This window comes from Podarcis gaigeae (genome assembly GCF_964106915.1).
Source record: "Podarcis gaigeae genome assembly, chromosome: 12".
Taxonomy (NCBI): Eukaryota; Metazoa; Chordata; class Lepidosauria; order Squamata; family Lacertidae; genus Podarcis; species Podarcis gaigeae.
The window spans coordinates 50705029-50723002 of NC_139688.1; the positions used below are offsets into that span (position 1 = coordinate 50705029).

Consider the following 17974-nt stretch of genomic DNA (forward strand, 5'->3'; position numbering starts at 1 on the left):
TAGCTCCATTTTTTAGTTTAAGCTAAACAGAATAGAGGTTTAAGGCTTCCTAATGAGTTCATAACTGAGGTGAAATTATAAATTGGCTCACAAGTTGCACTCCTAGCTACTTTATCATACCAAGTAAGTATTATTTCATCTAACTTTGCATTTAGGTAATATTCTTGCACTCTTACAGGATATTTATCTCTCAAGAAACTGGGCCTTAAAATATTGCTTAAAAAGTAGTTTCCCTCAACTAAGGACCATTTTAAACATGGAAAAATCCTAGTTCTGAATTCTTCATGCTTTCATCATACGTTTTGTGAGTGATGTTTTGAAAAGACATTGGTTATTATGTTGCGCATATATAGCAAGCATAGATGTGTTCTTTGTTTATTTCAGTCTTGGAATGTGTTGGCCCTGGATGGGAGTAACTGGCAAAGGATAGACCTTTTTAACTTTCAGACAGATGTCGAGGTTCGTAACACTTAACGTTTTTCACTATCATAAAAACAATGTAAAACTGAAACTTTGAAGTACAGATTTGATTTAATTTTACATTTTTATCTAGCATTATTGGTTGAACTTTGATTTGAAAGTAGTTAATTGCTTTTAATCATCTTTTTTTTTAGAGCAACAAGCAACTAAAACCTCATCTGACCTCTTGCCCACTGATTGCACTGTGTCTGGTTTCATTTTCTTTCTTTGGTACATTGCAAACAAAGTAAGGGATAATAATGAAAAACTGCTTTTCTGTACATAAAACAAATGGTGGCCAGGCAGCTTTCTCAAAAGATTGAAAAATAATTTACAGATTTTACCAGGTGAGGGGATTACACAATGCCTTGAGCTTTCACTGTCTCCTCTTCATAATTCTTTTAAGGCATTCAATTATTATTACTATTTTCTTAAAACAAATACTGCAAACTTTTATTTTGTATTTTCTTACCAGAAATCAATGAAACTTTTTGTAAGAAATGTTTTTCCATATACCACTGAAGCGTAGGACTGCCACCATCATTGTTGCTATAGTTCATCTTTTTCCTCTTTGCACCAGTCACAGAGAGAGAGAGAGAGAGAGAGAGAGAGAGAGAGAGAGAGAGACACGAAGCCTAACGATGTCCTGTTCTGGTCTGGGGCTGGATCCCACAGGGCAAGGCAGATCAGAACTAGCAGGACCACAGATAGCTCTGAATGAGTGGCTTGCTCTGACAAATGTTGAGCCCATATTGAGCCTTTTTAAAGCCTCTGCCCTCATACTACCTCTCTTAGGCTCCATCCCATTGTGGATAACATTAGATTCTTAGAGAGGCCAACCCTTTTTAAGATCTTTAAATTCTTTAGTACCCTCTGGCTTGAAGTTGGGTACTGCTTGAATTCATGACCTGCATCATGATGCACTCTGCTGTTATGGGAGATAGATGGACATATTGGATCATTATTATACACTGAATTTTAAATGTTTTTGTGTGGTATCTCAATTGTTGCAACAGAAAGCACTTCCTAACATTGATCTCAATCCTGCACATACTGTCCTGATTCCAGGTTGTTATGTTTCAGTTAGGTTAACAAAGAACTAATCTTCAGACCTATAGAAATCTAGAATGGGGCATTTCTGTCTGGCAAAGAGGAAAGGTTGTGGTTTAAATTGGCCCTGATTTAGCAGGTTCTTTATACTTTAGTTGAGCATTTCCAATACTGGAGCCTACATACTTACGTGGTGTGAGATTTCTACCACCATGTAAGTTTTATTTATTTATATTTATTTTTGAAGAAATCTGTGTATGCTAAAAGTGATCATTTTGCCATGTCCACATATGGCTCTTTCCAGTATCCCTGGCAGTTCATTTAAATAGAGTTGGCTTGAGGTCTTCAGCAATAAAAACATTTTTTGTTTTGTTTTTGTCTGTTTTAGACATTATTCTTCCTGGCATGGAGCTCCTCTTGAAAGGCATCTGGTTAGATATGAAGTTGATATTTGTTTCATCTGTTTAAGGGCCGGGTCTTAGAAAATATTTCCAAAAGATGTGGTGGGTTCCTGAGACAACTGAGTCTGAGAGGCTGTCTTGGGGTTGGAGATACTTCTTTGAAGTAAGTAATATTTTAAAAGTTGCTCTTTTTAAATTGCATTACAGTTTTCAGCATCAACCATGATGGAAAGGTGGAGGCTGCAACAAGTGTTTGAGTAGAATACACAGTACCACATTGACCAACTCTGGATACTGATGAAAATGCCAGTGCAGCTGAGCTCTGAACCCAGAATTGGTTAGTCAAAGGGGGAAGGGAGTCTGCCATTGCTGACTGGAACAATCTAGACAGTGAGAGGTGCATTGCCTACAGTATCCCTATAAGTAGCTATTCTGTCACAAGCATTACATCTTGCAGCCACTGACCTGCTACTCACATTTCCTGGCTAGCTGGTTTTGTGACAGTCCCCTGTCTGGAATAAGGTACAATAAACCTGTACTTCCTGGCTAGAAGCTATCAAAACTCATTTTCCTCACCTGCGGTACCATCACTGGAAAGAATGTAGGGTTGTACAACTTTTGAATGCCAGTGTCTCAGTGGTGTAGGGCCTGCCAGACCCCATCAGTGCAGCAGTGCAGTGTTGGAAACTCCCAATGTTCTAGGTGCCTTTCGTGACAAGGAATTTCATTAGCAGTTTCTGAGCTTCTGGGCGCAATACTGCACCTAAGAGTTCAGATTAAAACTGCAGAGTGGAAGGAAAAGACTATTTTCTCCCTTCCCACTTTCAGCTACTCTCTGAAGACTGGAGAAGAGACCCTCTTAAGAATATTAGGGGGGTAGGCAGGGGAAGGAGTAGAACATGTGAAAAATGAACATCATAATTTACCTGGAGTTCATTTATTTACAGTTTTGTACTCTTGTTATAAAAAAGCAAGACGTTCCGTTGTTGCACCCATAGCCTAGTTTTAAGGTGCCATTTAGCTCCTTGCTTTCATATCTCAGTTTCTAACACTGCCATTAAAACTGTCTGGCAACAAGGTTGTGAACGGGATGTTAAAAACCTGGTCATGTGCATTTTAAGTCCTTTTCTCTCCAGTCATCATAGGATCAAACTGTAAGTCATTTAAAACAATTCAGAAATTCTTACCGTAATTAACATTTTACTTTAATTGTTTGGGGAATTCCAGAATAGCTGTGCAGAGACACTTTCTCCTTCACATGATGGCATAATAATTAAAGGAATGGATATGAGATTAATAAGTTGCAAATAGTTTTTTAGTGTGAAAGCTCTGACAGAACCTGAATATTATCTCAAACACAGCCAACTGTGTTTTTGATGTATTGTAAATGTTAAGTGCCTGATGGGAGAGTGCATTAGTACATAAAAATGTGCTCTACTTATTTGGGCTTTTTAATTTTATTGCTTTTGCAGAACATTTGCACAGAACTGTAGAAACATTGAACATTTGAACCTTAATGGATGCACAAAAATTACTGATAGGTAAGCCAATGGTGTCGGATGGGAAAACTGATGTTTTTAAAAAATTAGTTCGATTCATTTTTACTGCTTCTCTTCCTTTACAGCACTTGCTTTAGCCTTAGCAAATTTTGCCCCAGGCTAAAACATCTGGATCTGACATCTTGTATTTCCATCACAAACAACTCTTTGAGAAGTTTAAGGTAAAGCTTTTTATTATTCAACTTACATTGAAATGATTTAAGTTTATATCTGGAAATCGACTGGTGCTGCCTATTAATAGTGTTGCTGGTGTTTAAACTTTATGACTGTGTGTGGGCTTTCCCTCAAGATTTTGTTCTGTGGTGGCTGGCAGTTACCTTTAATATTTGTTAAGAAGAATTTAATTTGGCTCTGCTGCTATAATAACTACTCAAACACAGTGCTTTGTTTTCTTTCTTGTTGCAGTGAGGGATGCCAAAATCTGGAACTCTTGAATCTTTCCTGGTGTGATCAGATTACAAAAGATGGCATTGAAGCACTGGTGAAAGGGTGCAATGGACTAAAAGCACTATTTCTTAGAGGATGCACACAGGTACAAACCTGCTAAGGTACCAAGCTAAACCCACAAGAGTTAGTTTTATATTGGGGTATCTGACAAAGGTTTGTTTTTTTTTTTAAATAGTAAAGCAGTATTCATTTATTGACGTGATATTTTGCCATGCCATACTGCTTATGTCCACTTCTTCTGCCAATTTATTTTTTCTTCATTAATACAGCTGGTAGATGAGGCGCTTCACCACATTGAGACTCATTGCCATGAACTGGTTATCTTAAACTTGCAGTCATGCATGGTAAGTACTTCTCTTTGCACTTTGTAGCTTCTATGATTAGATGGAAAAGGTCATTCTCCTAGAATGAAAACTACAGTGGTACCTTGGTTCTCGAACTTAATCCGTTCTGGGATCCGTTTTGAGAAAAATTTAATGCTAGGCTTCACAGTTTAATATTGAGAATACACATGTACCAAACAAGCTTCTGCCATGTATTCAGAATTTTGAAAATATTGTCATACAGCTAATGTTCAGTTTGTCCTGGTTGTTCCATTTTCTTTTATAAAGTGCCACTTTATAAAAGAAGATATCAAAAATAGGAGCCTAAAGTTATTAGGGCATATCAAAGAAGGGGCAAATAATCAATTCCAAGGTCAGGAATTTGGTGTACATGACATGCCAAAGGTAGGGAACTTGTGACCATTCGGATGATGAACCATGAACTCGAGCCAGCACAACCAGTAGTCAATAATTATTTGAATTTGGTGAGGGACAAGTACCTGTAATCTTGGTGTTCCCTCTTCTAGCCATGCCTCTCTCCCCTCTACCACCGAGAGAGGCTGTCCTACTATGGTGCCTGCAAGATTTCTTTTCCCTAGACACCTAAATGAAGATCGTAGCAAGTGCTCAGCCAAACAACTCAGTCATGGATCCATTATAGCCAACACACACAAAAGGGCACATCATAACAATTAACCTTCAGTCTCCCACCAAAGCAGTGATAACTCCTAACAACTTGTGCCACACCATTGGTAGGAGCTCCAGAGCAGTTCTCAGCTAGCAGGAAGGAAAGGGATTAATAATAATAATAATAATAATAATAATAATAATAATAATAATTATTATTATTATTATTATTATTATTATTATTTATCATTTATACCCCGCCCATCTGGCTGAGTTTCCCCAGCCACTCTGGGCGGCTCCCAATCAAGTGTTAAAAACAATACAGCATTAAATATTAAAACCTTCCCTAAACAGGGCTGTCTTCAGATGTCTTTTAAAGATAGGATAGCTGCTTATTTCCTTCACATCTGAAGGGAGGGTGTTCCACAGGGTGGGCGCCACTACCAAGAAGGCCCTCTGTCTGGTTCCCTGTAACCTCACTTCTCGCAATGAGGGAACCGCTAGAAGGCCCTCAGCACTGGATCTCAATCAATCAATCATTCAATCAATCAATCAATCAATCACCCAGCATGGTTGCTGATGGATTTAAAAAATGAAGAGATGTGGAGTGGGGGCCAGGTGATTCACATTTCCCCTTCTCTAGAGTAGCTCACAAAAATTTCTCATCAGTGCCCTCCCATTGTTTCCCAGCCTTTTTCTTGCTTCCCTAGAATCATGAACCTCGGTCAAACCTCGGTTGTCAAACGCAATCCGTTCCAGAAGACTTATTAGACTTAAATGTTCAGCAACCGAAAACTGAAAGCGGAAGCCACAATGCAATAGGGGAATTCAAAATGGAAGCCGTGCAGCACCTTCGGCTTCCAAAAATCGTTCGAAAACCGGAGCAGTTACTTCCAGGTTTTTGGCGTTTGGGAGCCGAAACGTTTGAAAACGGTTCAAGAACCGAGGTTTTGACTGTAATAGTGATTTCTTGACATAATTATTGTTTGGCATGTTTGCATGCAAGCTTCTCTTTCTTTTTCTTTTTGGCTGCTAGTATACTTACTTCCTTCAGCAAAATGCGTATTATCAAGGTTGAAAGGAAATCCATCTTTGAAATAGTGCACCAAACTGCAAGATAAAGCACTGTGTCTGAGGAAACTCCTTTCCAGATGACTATAGAGCGGAATCTATAAAAATGTTGACTAGCATGCCCTTGTAGTGAAAATAAATAGTATGGAACAAACTGCATGAGAATTGTTACTGTTAACATTTGTTATTTAATTGTGTAAACTTGATACCTTTTAAGAGAAATTGCCTAACTTCAGATGACAGAACTTTCCACTGTTCTTTGTTACAGCAAATATCGGATGATGGCATAGCAGGTATCTGTAGAGGATGTCACCAACTCCAGTCGCTTTGTGTTTCTGGTTGTACAAACCTTACAGATGCTTCCCTCGTAGCACTTGGTCTGAACTGTCCAAGATTGAAGTGAGTACTATTCAGTTCACACATTACTGAGTGGTGGTTGTCTCCCTCTGCTTTGAAGTTGCATTCATCGTCATCAGACTAGCAGGTGCCTAATAGTTTTTAGTGACAACTATGATGCAGTCCAATGCGTATTTATCGAAAAGCAAAACAGGAAAATGGGGAAGGGCCCAGATTCAACTCCTGCCATCTCCAGGTGGTGCTGCGAAAAACTCCTGTCTGAAACCTTGGAGAAGTTCTACGAGTCAGTGGGCTAGGTGGACCTGACCCAATGGAAGGCAACTTTCTATGTTCCTAAGTAAGTTCCACAGGACTTATTTCCAAGTAAGTATGGCTAGGATCCTCCCCTGTGTGATTTTAGTATTTTTAAAGTCATATATATTGAAATTTGCATATTCCTGAAAACTAACTGAAAATGTAATCCTGGATTACAGATAAATTTCTGACACCTGATTAGGGACAATACTTTTCAGTGTTAACTTAAATGTGCCAAAGGTAGACTGTAGTCTGCAAAAGCTCATGCTGCAATAAATCTGCTGGCCTTGAAGGTGCCACAAAACTTGGTTGTTTTGCTGCAATAGACTAACAGAGCCACCCATTTGAAAAATGTGTGGAATTGCTAATTAGACCACAATATGCAAGTAGTGGTTTATCTTTAACCCTTCCCTCATCTTTCTCTGCTTGCTTTGTTTTGCCTGGAATGTATAATTGTGCTTTCCCCCAGACATTCATATAAATATTTAGGAGGAGGATGGGCAAGCAAAACCTTGTTTATACATCACTAGGGACAGTGTGGAAAGAGAACCAAGCTGCATGTTTGGGGGACAGCTTTTCTCCTAGAATTATAGCATGGGAAGATGAATTCCACTTAATCTTATAGGATAAGCTAATAATTTAAGAGAAGTTGGAAAAATAACACATCTTCCAAAATCGGGAAAAGAAAGTAAGATGAGTAGCAGTGGTGTTGGTTATGCTCATGAGTCCAGCAGTGTCTGTGGGTGTAGGCATCTAACCTCCCCCTCCCCTCAAAAAAAGAAAAAAAAAGAATGCCATACATTAATCAGTATGGGTATACTTGCAGGTAAAGCCTACTTCCCATTCCTGGCAGAGAATAGCAGAGTCTCCATTAAATGAGACTCTGCAGGGAGCACACACAGATGCATTTCCCACCCCACTCAGGGGTGTAGGAAGGGGGGGCGGACCGCCCTGAACGCCCTCACTGGGGGGGGGGAACATTCGGTGTGCCACCCACCCACCATTCCCAAGCTCACCCTGAGCCATCAGGGTAAGGGGGGAGCTTTGCCGGCAGCATTCCCCACTTTCCCCTTCGCTTTGACAGCTTGGGGGAGGCTTGGGAGTCGTGGGTAGGCGGCGCACTGAATGTCCACCATGGGCAGCTCGCCCTGCCCCTGGCTGCAGGGCGTGTGCGCTGCTCTGGTCACCCAAGCAGCTATCCCGCGCCTGGAAGGGCACCCTCTGTGCCATGCCCTCCTCGGGAGCATGCCCGCCCTGGGCAGCGCAGGTATATGCTCCGCCGCTGACCCCTCTCTTTGGAGGCCCTCAAGTACACGGGCCTTCTCTTTCCCTCCTGCCCACTTAATTTCAGATACTTGCTAGTCTTAAAATAAAAATGATACTTATTGGCAATTCTGTTTATTGTGCATCTCCCTCTTCCTGATATTGTTCCCCTCCCACTTCTTCTTAGGGTCTGTTTGTGGAGGTGAATTTTTCTTTGCAATGTATTTCTGCATTATTTCCCTTAAGGTGAATATAGAAAGGTTGGTGCATTTTATATTTTGTTTTGCAATTTTTATTTCCTGATGGTTATGGCTGCACTTTTCTTCTTTTACTGCTGCTTTTTTCAGTTTTTAAAATTGTTAATTTTAAACTACTTCAAGGGATGGATCAACAACCGTAACATGCTGGGTGAAAGCCAAAGTTCCTTTTCTAAACTCTCTTTCTTCAGCACATCATCAGTGTAAAATCAAGTTCCAAAACACATCCATAACAAGGTAAAGAGGGTTGTTCTGTTATAAAAACAGACTAATCACTAGGAAACATTGCCACCACCACAATGAGCAACTTCTTCCAGGCTATTTGGGATTCCTTGAAGTTACCCTAGATGTATTCTAGCCTTTCTAGAAACTGGAACCAAGCTATTCTTGTAACAATAGAACCTTTAGCAATAGCGCAAGAGATCAGTGATGTGAATATAGTTTTGAATGATGCTGATTTAGAAACAGAACAGTTGGTATATGCGAGATGGAAAGTGAACGAGCAGCCTATTTCCCATTTAAGGAGAGAAAAGGTAATTGTTTGCTGAATTTACCTAAATAAAAAAGAAGCAAGCTTAAACTACATAATATTCATTGCATCCGATCAGTATTCTTCCAATGCTAGTTAATAAATCACAAACGTAGATGGTCTGAATTGGTTGCATTCAAAAAGCTAGCACAAGGTTAGTACAAATAGCACACCAAAATGTAGTACAGTCATACCTCGGGTTAAATATGCTTCAGGTTGAGCGTTTTCAGGTTACGCTCCGCGTTCCGTTACTTCGGGGTTTCGCTGCTTGTGCATGTGCAGATGCTCAAAATGGCATCAGGCGCCGAAGCAGCAAATCACGACCTGCGCAGTCGCAGGCTGCGTTCTACTCAGGATACGAACGGGGCTCCGGAACAGATCCCATTCACATCCAGAGGTACCACTGTATAGCACTATTGTGGTGTGCTGTTGGACAGCAAACAGTATCAGGAGGCAGCCTGTCAGGTTCTGCATCAAATCATTCAGAAAGTAATTATGTACACCCAAGCTGTATTTTTAGATTTGTATCCTACCCTTTTCCCAAGGAGCTCAGGGTTCATCTGCCCTTTATTCTCTCAACAACCCTGTAAGGAAGATCAGTTAGAGGGAAGAGAGACAGACCCAGGGCTACCCACTGAACTACTTGTCTGAATAGGAATTTGAAACTGGGTCTCCTAATCTGGTCCTCTTAAGTACAGTACAATGGTACCTCTAGTTACAGACACGATCCATTCTGGGGTGCCGTTCACACCCTGAAAAGTCTGCAACTAGAGCGGCGCTTCTGTGCAAGTGTGGAGCACAATAGAGTACTTCTGTGCCTGTGCAAAGCTCGCAGAATGCTTCTGTGCGTGCAGCAAAACCTACACTTCTGGGTTTGCCGCGTTCACAAGCTGAAAAGACGCAACATGAACCTAACGCAACACGAGGTATGACTGTACATTATGGCATGAAGGATGGTTCATTGCTTGAAAGGAACAAAAATGGATGGAGACACTTCACCTGGCTTATAGCCCTGGGTTGCTTCAGGCCTTCAACGATTTGGAATTCCAAGAAATAGTCAATTCCAGGTCATCAAAACACTGAATGTGATCAAGAAGGTGTGGCCAAATGTTGGTAATGATGAGAGAATGCTAATAATGACCTCTGTCCATCCACATCCACAAGACATGACAGCTGTCACAGACTTCAGCCTTCTTCATTCCCCCCCCCCCCGACTCAACTAAATTGTTTTCAGGTCTCAGTCAAGATTTTCAGTTCTTATAGTGTATCAGCCATAGAAACAGGATTTTAGTCATGTTGCAGAACTTGAAATTTGTAGTCTCATTGCCAACAGAGATAATAAAATAATCTAGGACAGTAGATGTATTATTTATTCCTGTTTCCATTGCATAGAATCACATGCTAGGTTCCTGGTGTCATCACAAGGATTTCTTTCTGATTATTCTCAACTGCAGAAATGTTTATTTTTCAGGATTCTGGAGGCTGCAAGGTGTTCCCATCTCACTGATGCTGGTTTTGCACTTCTAGCACGGGTAGGTAAGGTTAATATTATATAACTTTTTATCCCATACTTCCTCTAAGTATCTTACAGTAGAACTTTTAGCCTCACAACCCTTTGAGGTAGATTAAGTTTCAAAAATGGATGGATATTGTAACTCCATTTCACACAGCCAGACACACCTCTAGCCCTTGTACCACATTGACCACACATTTTTAAAAAAGTATCTTACACAAGTACATATCTGCATGTGCAAAGATATAAGGAGGAAATCTGTCTGCTTCAGGGAGTTTGACTAGGTAACCCTTGAATTGGTTGTGACCTTGCTTTTGCCCAGCTATGCATGAGGGTCAAGTTCCCTTGTTTTCAGTTCTCAAAAAAAAAACAAAACAAAAAACTGATTACAAAATTAAGATACATTTTCCAGATTAAGCAGGGTTGCTTCACTCTATCTCCACCCACTGAGGATTTAGCCTGTTGTTTTGGATAAGAGGAAAAACAAACCCCAGTTATTCATATTCAGTACATATGAGTCGTGTATTGTCAAGGGAGCTGACACGTAGCACGCTTTGCAGAGCAGAGAGAGAGAGAGAGAGAGAGAGAGAGAGAGAGAGAGAGAAAGCAACACCAGCTAACTTGAAGTTAGTTGTTTTATTAAGTGATGGGAAGTTTTGCTTCTGCACATGATTAGAATGTTCAGTTCACATTGAGTTCACATCGAGTTCATGAAAACATTGTACCCTGACCTGTTCTTAATGCATAGTTGACCACATCTACGGAACATGATTGTTATGTTCTTTTTAAGTCTCGCTATATCAATCACTAGTAACAGTTTAAGTCTTGCTATATCAATCACTAGTTATAGTTTAATAAGGAGGTTTTCACGCCTGTCCAATTCTGTGTTCCCTTTCCCACCCTTTAATCTATTGGTGATTAATGCTTATATGCAACCCTTGTATTTGTGTTAACCAATCAGCAACAAGCACATATGTGGCAATGCTGTAATATTCAATAAAAGGGACTCCCCGAGACATGCTCGAGAGGTGCCTCCCATATGACACTTGCCATTCGTCTGTCGTTTATTTCAACCAAACATCTGGTGACCCCGACATGGTCACCAGAACAGAAAAAAACACTGAAACCCCAGCAGTGTACTCCCCCATAGCAAGCCGTTGCTCAGACTGTCTTGCGCCTCCCACTTCACTCCATTCCCTCTGTGTCATGCCCCTCTCTTGCGTCAGCCCCAAGGTACCTTATTTCTCTGCTTGTCTCTCTGCTTTGTTACGTGCTCTGGGATTGGGAGGAGCTGGCAGCAGAAACATTGTTGGGGTGGCTTGACAGGAGTCACTGTCTTTGCTTTGGGCTGGGGCACCTGCTTGTTGCCCCTTTTTCCTTGTCCTCCAAACTCTCAGTCTAGTACCTCCCAGCTCTTCCCCTCTGGGGTGTGTCTGGTTGTCCACCACTAGGAGCCTGGATCCATCTCCTCTTCCTCTGCGCTTTTTTCCTCATCTAGTCAGCCCCTGACATGTCATAAAGTATACACGACATACTAGAAGTTTCTAAAATCTTAAGTTCTCAGTTTAGCCTTGTTTTTAATGGTAGAATGCTTTTTTTCTCACTTTTAGAATTGCCATGAACTAGAAAAGATGGACCTAGAAGAATGTGTTCTGGTGAGACCTATTTGTACAAGGCCTTTGCATCAGATCTAGTAAAAGTATCATTAAAAGATGACACTTCTGTGTCCGTAAAAACTTGCAGACTACAAAAACTACCTGATATGTATTTTTGCCTATCCCTGAGTTTGACACTGTTCTCCATATAATTTCTTTCTTTCTAGATAACAGATAACACATTGATACAACTTTCCATTCATTGCCCTAAACTGCAAGCATTGGTAAGTTCCTGTTTATTTAGTTGTTTTAAGACAAATAAATACTCATTCCACTTCTTCAGATCAAATGATCCATTTCATCTTGTTGCTAGTTGAAACTGGGAATTAGGAAATTTAAGATTATGTTCATGCAGGGCATTTATATGAACAGAATATAAACAAATGATTATATGCCAGCAGATTCTGCATGTAAAATTTTTGTTTGTTTTGGGGTTTTGTGTTTGCCAGTAATGAGACTACATAGAGTACTAACGTATTTCTTGACCTACCTCTGGAAATCAGGGCACTTGAAAATTGATTTTTGGAAATCAGTTTAAAAGGCAAAGCAATCAAATATTCTGTTTCTTTAAAAATAGCCTGGCTTAAAATGGCATTGTATTTAATGCAACATGTTAAAGTCTTCATCATGACCATCAATTAGAATGAGTTTTATGTTGCTTTTTGATGGGGATGGGAAAATAATGGGATAATATTTCTCACCTCTTGAAATTATTACAAAGGATGTCATCCAAGCGTTTATATTGTCAGCTTCCTTCTGGGCTCAGAAATAGCAAGTCCTTGGAAGTAATAGGATCCAGGAGATTCCATCCTATATCTTATCAGGTTCACTGTTTGAGTGTTCTTGAACTTGCATATAACCAAAAATGCTGAAGCCCAAGTAAATATTGTGTGGGGAGAAAGAAGGACCAGAGGTAAAAACAAGGAGGAACCTCAGAATGCAAAAAGGGTAGAAAATCCTGTTTTGTTTAGGCTTTCTATTTCACTTCATCTACAAAAAGTTCTCAAGAGCCATGGATAATTCTGCTTTCTTCAGTTGAAGCAGGTCAAAATTTGGGGGGAATAAACATTTCTGTAAGCCCTGTCTCCAACTGAATAAGTGGAGTCACCCATCTCAGAAAAAAATTCCTTTTCCTAAATGAGAGGAGATGGATTTGACCCATTACAGAAATATGCATTAATGAAACATTGCATTTCTCATCTTTGTTACAGAGCTTGTCCCACTGTGAACTGATCACGGATGATGGGATTCTGCATCTGAGCAGCAGCACATGTGGACATGAAAGACTCCAAGTACTTGAATTGGACAACTGCCTTCTAATCACAGACGTGACCCTAGAACATCTTGAAAATTGCCACAACTTAGAAAGAATAGAATTATATGACTGTCAGCAAGTCACCCGTGCAGGCATCAAAAGAATAAGAGTACGTACTGCACAACTGTGCTGAGATGCAGAGCCTCAGTGTTGATATATCAAGGTAGCTCCTGGCAAGACTTTTAATACACACCAAGACCAGTGTCGTATCATTTAATAAAGTGTCTATTCGTAGGCTCTCATTCAGCAAGAGTGCACAATACTGAACTCAATGCTGTCTAAATTTATGCAGAACACCATGCACCTGCAACAGAAGCAGCATATTCTTTTTCCTTTCTAGAAAGGGATTTGTGGAAAAAATGAGCAGCTTATTTCTTATGTCTCTATCAAGGGTTGGGAGGAATTAATATTATTATTATTATTATTATTATTATTATTATTATTATTATTCCCTGTCCTTCACCTTAAGTTCCCAGAGTGGGTTACGGAATTTTTTGAAAAGGTGGAAAAACTGCTTTGGTTGCAGCTACACTTTGTTCTCCTGTGAGTTCATAGATAGGATGAAGGCTGGCAGGATCACCTTGATACTGTTGCTGCCGAATTCTGGATATTCGGCTGCTTTTCATTAGCAGTTATTAGCTCTGCAGAGCAAGATTAACAAAAGTGGATTGTTCTGGAAAGAGTTCCAGTAAAAAATCAAGTAATGATTGTTTGCTAAAGGATCCTGGAAATTGGAGTCCCATACTACTGCCTAAGCAGTCTGAACAGGGCTGGCAATTACTAAAGTGGATGTAATTTATTAAGGCAATGCAGAACTGAGGGTTGGGGTCCTGTTGGGAGGGGAGGGTCCAGCAGCAAAGCAGATGTTTTACTATATTGGGATGCAAGTTTTATAGTAACTTGTTCAACTTATTAATTTTTGCCTACAGGCTCATCTACCAGATGTGAAAGTTCATGCTTACTTTGCTCCAGTAACTCCGCCTCCTTCTGTAGGAGGCACTCGCCAACAACTCTGCCGATGCTGCATTATTCTTTAGCAGGTAACGAGTGGCACTGAAGATGTTGGATGAAAGAATGAATGACTGGGAGCAACCATGGTTAAGCTATAAAACAATGTGGTGTTGTTTTTTCCAACCATCCAATTCTGCATTGGTCATAATTCCAATGCTAATTTACAGGTAAAATATCATGCAGATATGGAACAGTGTTGGCACTTGGATTGACTATTCTCCTCTAGCATTTCTGCCACTGCAGTGCCAACGTGTACTAGCTGGTGTGGAGATACGAGTGTCAAGTTAATCAAAACAAAATACCAACAGTAGAACCCTACAGTTAGTTGCACCTCCATGGTTTAAGTATTAAGATCATCAGGGAAAACCTTTAACACATGTAACCAAAAATGTATTTAACTGTTGGCACGGTTGCTCTACAGAACCTGAACAGGCCATGACTTCAAACAAAGGCAAATGTAACCTGTTGAACAAAGCAGCTTCTCTGGAATTGTATGCAGGAAGCCCCCAGAAGATAGTAGCTTATCACACTCCCCAGTGCCCCAGTGTCATGTGATACAGAGTTGAACTTCAGCCTTCATATGACATCAAGCATGGAACAGGTATAGCCACAGCTGCAAAGGATCTTCTCTTTGTTCAACAGAATGTAATTCTAAACAATTGTGTATAGCTGATGCCCCATAAATTGTCCTGGATCTCTGCTCCAGTGCACTGTACGAAGATTGTGGGCGGGGAGCGGGGCAGTTTGAAGGAAAATGTAAGGTTGAAAAGAAAAATGAAATAGACCAAACACATGTAAAAGTTGCCAAATTTTATTCAGCGCTGGGGGGAAAACCTATCTGCCTAGCTAGGAAGACAGGGCCGGTCTGGAGAGTGTGGGACGACTTGTCCCCCAGCAAGGAGAGGAGCCATTCAAGCATAAGGACTGTGGCTCCAGGAGCCTCTGGGGAATAGATTCCCTTCTGAAAGTAGCAGGGCACTCCCTATTGTTCCTTTTTCTATCACGGCTTCACCTTTCCCGTGCTTGATGCCATATGACATCAGGTGCCCCATGAAAGGTGGGCCATTTGTTCTAGCTCTCTGGTCAAAAGGGGTTCTCTTCATGCCTGCTCCTTCCAGAGTCAGCAGTGTTGAAAAAAGGGGAAAAAAGAACAAAACAAATCTCATGGGAAACAAAAGCAGCTCAAAATTCTATCTGTAAGCTTTTTTATGGGCACGTTCCCACGATGTGTTGAAAGGCTCCCCTCTTTTGAATATAGGGTCTGAGGCTCCTCTTCCTTCTCTACAGAGGAATCCTTAGGACTCCCCTGGGAAGGAAGAAGAGTGGTCTCACATGGCAGCAGCAAGATGCTTACACCACTTACTCCATTCTGATGATTTTGTGCCTTTTCTTTCTAGGGTATTGTCCCTAGATCTGGAATCATAAGCAGACCTTGACATCCCAGTCATAGTCTAGAGAAGCACCAGATTTTCCAGCTCCAAATTCTTCTTCCAGTGAGGTTCCCTTTCTGGCATTGTTCAGAAAGCTGGTCAGTGCTCATTGATCGACACCCTTGCAAGGTAGGAAGGCTGCAGGAGTAGCAGAAAAGTTTTATTCCTTTCCAGAAAAGACCTTGGACAGGTTCAAATTTCCCTTTGATGATGGCCCAGTAGTAGTGCTATTGTTGGAGGCAGTGGTCCCCTGGGATGGGGATACCTCTTTGAAGGATTAGGCAAGCAATGTTCAGAGCCAGTGTTAAAGACCGGCCAGCAGACTTCCTCCACAGCTTCTATTTTGTCTTGTGCATCCTTCTTTTGGGCGAAGGATCTGTTGGCAGGAGACTGACAATAGGCTACAGTGGTACCTCAGGTTAAGAACTTAATTCATTCTGGAGGTCCATATTTAACCTGAAACTGTTCTTAACCTAAGGTATCACTTTAGCTGCTGCCGCTGCTGCGCAATTTCTGTTCTCACTCTGAAGCAAAGTTCTTAACCTGAGGTACTATTTCTGGGTTAGCCGAGTCTGTAACCTGAAGCGACTGTAACCCAAGGTACCACTGTACACAGAATTCAAATTTGTTTGGTGACTTCTAGCCTTTATAGCAGATTCTAGGTTTGTTGGTTTGCCATTTAGACCTCTGAAGCTAACACAATGGACAGATATACAATCTGGTATGTCTTTAAAGGGTCAGTGACTGGGGAGGAGGCCCTAAGGGATGTTTTAATAAAAATATTAGAAAAGGGATGTGCTTCAGAGCGGGATCTCTTTCTTTCCTGGCCATTTCTTGAGAGTCTTGCCTGGACTAGAATAAGACATGTTTTCTGTCTTTATGCTGTTGATTTCAGGTGGGGGGATTGCCTTGAGTTATTTAACAAAATTTATATACCACTAGATTGAAATATTAAAGTCATCAATAAAAACAGTTTAAAATCCTAGAATGGTCACTAGAAAGGGACAGGTAATGTCTCTGAGCAGACAGCTTAAGCAGGTCCTATTGTTTTCTTGATGCTTCCTGTATGACATTATTCAGAATGAAATGTGGGTTACCGTATTTTTCGTCCCATAGGACGCTCCATCCTATAGGACGCACCTAGTTTTTTTGGGGGGAAATAAAGGTATTCCCCCCCCCAAAGCAGGTTGGGGAAACCGAACCAGGTTGAGGGACAACGGGGTGGCGGCGCTGCGCCTCCCTGCTGTCCCCCGAGCTTGTGGGACTGGCCGATGTCTGCCCGGCGCGAGGGGCGCTCTGCTTCAGGGCGCTCCGCCCGCCGAGCGGCAGGCTGCTATCCGCAGCGTATGGAGCCCTGCAGGAGTTATTAGATATTAATACATATTAGATATCTCAAGCAAGTAATGTTGCACAAACCGTGTAATATATTAGGGAGAATGTGTGGTCCTCCAGATGTTAAGATATTGCAGCTTGTAGCATCCTGACCACTGATCCATGCTGGCTGCGGTTGCTAGAAGTTGGAATTGAAGAACAGGTAGAGAGAGCTGGTTGTTCCCCATTGCTGTGTTATATGAATGGGACTTGTGTACGTCTCTGGTGCAGCAGTGAGAAGTTTTCTTTATCAATCTTCTCACTACCATGTCAGGAGGAGAAGCAGTATGCCCAAGCCTGAGGGGTTATTCATATAATGGTAAATCATATACAGTGGTACCTTGGTTTGCAACTGCTTTGGATTACAACCATGTAAACCCAGAAGTGTGTGTCCCTTTGTTTGGAATTACAGTGGTACCTCGGGTTAAGAACTTAATTCGTTATGGAGGTCCGTTCTTAACCTGAAGCAGCACTTTAGCTAATGGGGCCTCCCACTGCCGTCGTGCCACCGCTGCATGATTTCTGTTCACAGCCTGAAGCAAAGGTTAAGGTACTATTTCTGGGTTAACGGAGTTTGTAACCTGAAGCGTATGTAACCCGAGGTAGCACTCTACAACCCATTTTTTTTGGGAGGCCCCATTGGCGAAAGTGCCACCGGACCTCCAGAACAGATTATGGTTGTAAACCAAGGTACCACTGTATTAACATAGCCAGTGTATGCCCTGAACTCTATGTTCACAGCACACTGAAAATTAAAGGAATCAATTTATTTCAGCTAAGGGGTAATCAAATTGAGGGGAAAATGTATGATTGGAAATGCACTGCAAGAACTAGGTACTGATGTCTTAAGACTACTTTACAGCTAGATTATGCATTACATTGATTGCCAACGATGGAAAATGTATTTCTTTTTCTGTTGAGAGGAATATTCTGCAGACCATATCTGTCTGATTTGCTGTCAATGGTAATTTAAGCTGTCACGGGGAAATCTAATTGCTTGTCAAACAAACTTGTTTTGATATGTGTTCAACTCTTAAAAGGT

General features: G+C 41.1%; 1 protein-coding gene across 3 annotated transcripts in view; it reads left to right on the forward strand.

The window, feature by feature from the left end:
• Positions 1-17974, forward strand: part of FBXL2 (F-box and leucine rich repeat protein 2) — a 28952-nt gene that overhangs the window by 9252 nt on the left and 1726 nt on the right. The window contains exons 4-16 of one of the 3 annotated variants that reach the window (XM_083705997.1): positions 385-459; positions 1979-2073; positions 3383-3451; positions 3535-3630; positions 3875-4001; positions 4186-4260; positions 6206-6336; positions 10109-10169; positions 11761-11805; positions 11973-12029; positions 13017-13229; positions 14050-14160; positions 15529-16652. In XM_083705997.1, the coding sequence (XP_083562123.1) occupies positions 385-459; positions 1979-2073; positions 3383-3451; positions 3535-3630; positions 3875-4001; positions 4186-4260; positions 6206-6336; positions 10109-10169; positions 11761-11805; positions 11973-12029; positions 13017-13229; positions 14050-14157 (1152 nt within the window). In that variant the 3' untranslated portion in view covers positions 14158-14160; positions 15529-16652. Of the gene's footprint in view, positions 1-384; positions 460-1978; positions 2074-3382; positions 3452-3534; positions 3631-3874; positions 4002-4185; positions 4261-6205; positions 6337-10108; positions 10170-11760; positions 11806-11972; positions 12030-13016; positions 13284-14049; positions 16653-17974 lie in introns of those variants that run through there. The other 2 variants (XR_014556835.1, XM_083705998.1) reach the window with 2 other exon arrangements.